Genomic DNA, 2,252 nt, shown 5'->3' with positions numbered 1-2,252 from the left:
GAGCAGGTAAACTTAGCTCCTCATGTTACTTAAACTTTAGTGAATGTGGAGAAAACACGCAACCAGTCCCTCGGACTGTATACACACACACGCACACACACACACACACATTTTCTTTCTTCGATATATTGCTCCGTATTTTTTACTTTGCGCTTGTATTTATTGAAAATAAATGGAACTTGCAATGGAACTGATATCAGCTATTGATCATTTATGACTTCTCAAATATTGTTTTAGTTTTTAGGCCACAACACTCATTGACCATATCCACATTTATTAAACGCAGGAAAAAAAAAAAAAGAAGTCTTTTTTTGTTTTGTCGAAAAACGATCCGTATGCGACTTGGTTGTAAGCTGAGAATATATCTGTCGACGTTGTTTATTTTCCAGAACCGTAAACAGAACTTCGTGATATCCAAAACAAGAAATAAACTGGATAATAATATAATTATATTCATAGATATTTCTGAAACATTTCTCCAGAATTAATATGGAACACGATAATAAGTTGGACAATTCTAAAAGAAATGTTTTTACCGATGTCGATTCAGTGGCGCGGGCGTACAAGGGCGACGAGGAAAAGCCTTTAGGTTGTAAAACATTTACTAAACAAAAATCATTGCACAGAAACACTCAGTGTGATTTATGTGGGAAGTCTTTTGCCAACAGCAGTAATTTAACGAAACACAAACGAATACATAGTGGAGAGAAGCCTTTCTCTTGCGAAGTGTGTGGAAAGTCCTTTATTATGAATTCTCATCTTGCACGTCACGAAAGAATCCACACTGAAGAAAAACCATATCACTGTGAGATTTGTGGTAAATCCTTCATTCGAAATTCTATACTTATTACTCACATAAGAATCCACACTGGAGAAAAACCGTGTTTTTGTGAAGTGTGTGGCAAGTACTTTTTTTCCGACAGTAATTTAACAAGGCACAAAAAACTACACACTGGGAAAAGGCCATTCTATTGCGAAGTATGTGGAAAATCGTACTGCAATAATAGTGAATTAAGAAGACATAAAAATGTGCACACTGGAGAAAAAAGGTTTTACTGTGAAATATGTGGAAAATCATTCTTTGATCATTTTAATCTTGTAGTTCATATACGGAGCCACACGGGGGAAAGAGCGTATCGCTGCGAGATATGTGGAAAATCGTTTATCACTAACAGTCACTTGAAAAGACACAAACGCACACACACTGCAGGGAAGTCTTTTGACTATAGGGATACTTGATAAATCCTTCTCTTGCAGATCTAAATTTAACTCGTCTGGCAACATTTACACACTGGCGAGAAGCCATTTTATTGTGGGGGAAGCTTGAGAAATCCTGTGTCAAATGGAAATGTGTAAAGAATCATACAGAATGAAGTAAGTATACCCTTATAGTTCATAGCTGAATACTTATTCTTTTACTTGTTTCAGTCATTTGACTGCGGCCGTGCTGGAGCACCGCCTTTAGTCGAGCAAATTGACCCCAGAGCTTATTCTTTGCAAGCCTAGTACTTATTCTATCGGTCTCTTTTGCCGAACCGCTAGGTTACGGGGGACGTAAACACCAGCATCAGTTGTCAAGCGATGTTGCAGGGACAAACACAGACACACACACACATATATATATACATATATACGACGGGCTTCTTTCAGTTTCCATCTACCAAATCCACTCACAAGGCTTTGGTCAGCCTGAGGCTATAGTAGAAGATACTTGCCCAAGGTGCCATGCAGTGGGACTGAACCCAGAAACATGTGGTTGGTAAGCAAGCTACTTACCACACAGCCACTATTATGGAAGATGTTGGAAAATAGACAAACACTGCTTATCCCATCCAGCAACAGCCAAGGAAAGAGCTGATTTCAATGCTTTGGTCCATCGAGTTATATCGAATTGATGTCAAATTTATTTAATTTGCCAACACATATAGACTGGTGAGAAGACTTTTGACTGTGAAACTTAGGAAGTCTATCTCTTACTCTTTTACTTTTTTACTTGTTTCAGTCATTTGACTGCCGCCATGCTGGAGCACTGCCTTTAGTCAAGCAAATCGACCCCAGGACTTATTCTTTGTAAGCCTAGTACTTATTCTATCAGTCTCTTTTGCCGAACCGCTAAGTGACGGGGACATAAACACACCAGCATCGGTTGTCAAGCAATGCTAGGGGGACAAACACACACACACATATATATACATATATACAACGGGCTTCTTTCAGTTTCCGTCTACCAAATCCACTCACAAGGCTTTGGT

At 38.8% G+C, this 2,252-nt stretch overlaps 1 protein-coding gene across 1 annotated transcript in view; it reads left to right on the top strand.

Annotated features, from left to right (window-relative positions):
- Positions 1 to 6: 6 nt before the first annotated feature.
- LOC106869054 (oocyte zinc finger protein XlCOF15) overlaps positions 7 to 2,252 on the top strand; it is a 3,749-nt gene continuing 1,503 nt past the window's right edge. Inside the window, exon 1 of the mRNA XM_014914564.2 lies at positions 7 to 1,374. Coding sequence (XP_014770050.1) covers positions 490 to 1,239 — 750 coding nt within the window. The 5' untranslated portion in view covers positions 7 to 489 and the 3' untranslated portion in view covers positions 1,240 to 1,374. The remainder of the gene's footprint in view (positions 1,375 to 2,252) is intronic.

This window comes from Octopus bimaculoides, chromosome 23 (assembly GCF_001194135.2).
Source record: "Octopus bimaculoides isolate UCB-OBI-ISO-001 chromosome 23, ASM119413v2, whole genome shotgun sequence".
Taxonomy (NCBI): domain Eukaryota; kingdom Metazoa; phylum Mollusca; class Cephalopoda; order Octopoda; family Octopodidae; genus Octopus; species Octopus bimaculoides.
The sequence above is the reverse complement of the archived record's forward strand: the minus strand, read 5'-3'. Positions and strand labels throughout refer to the sequence as shown.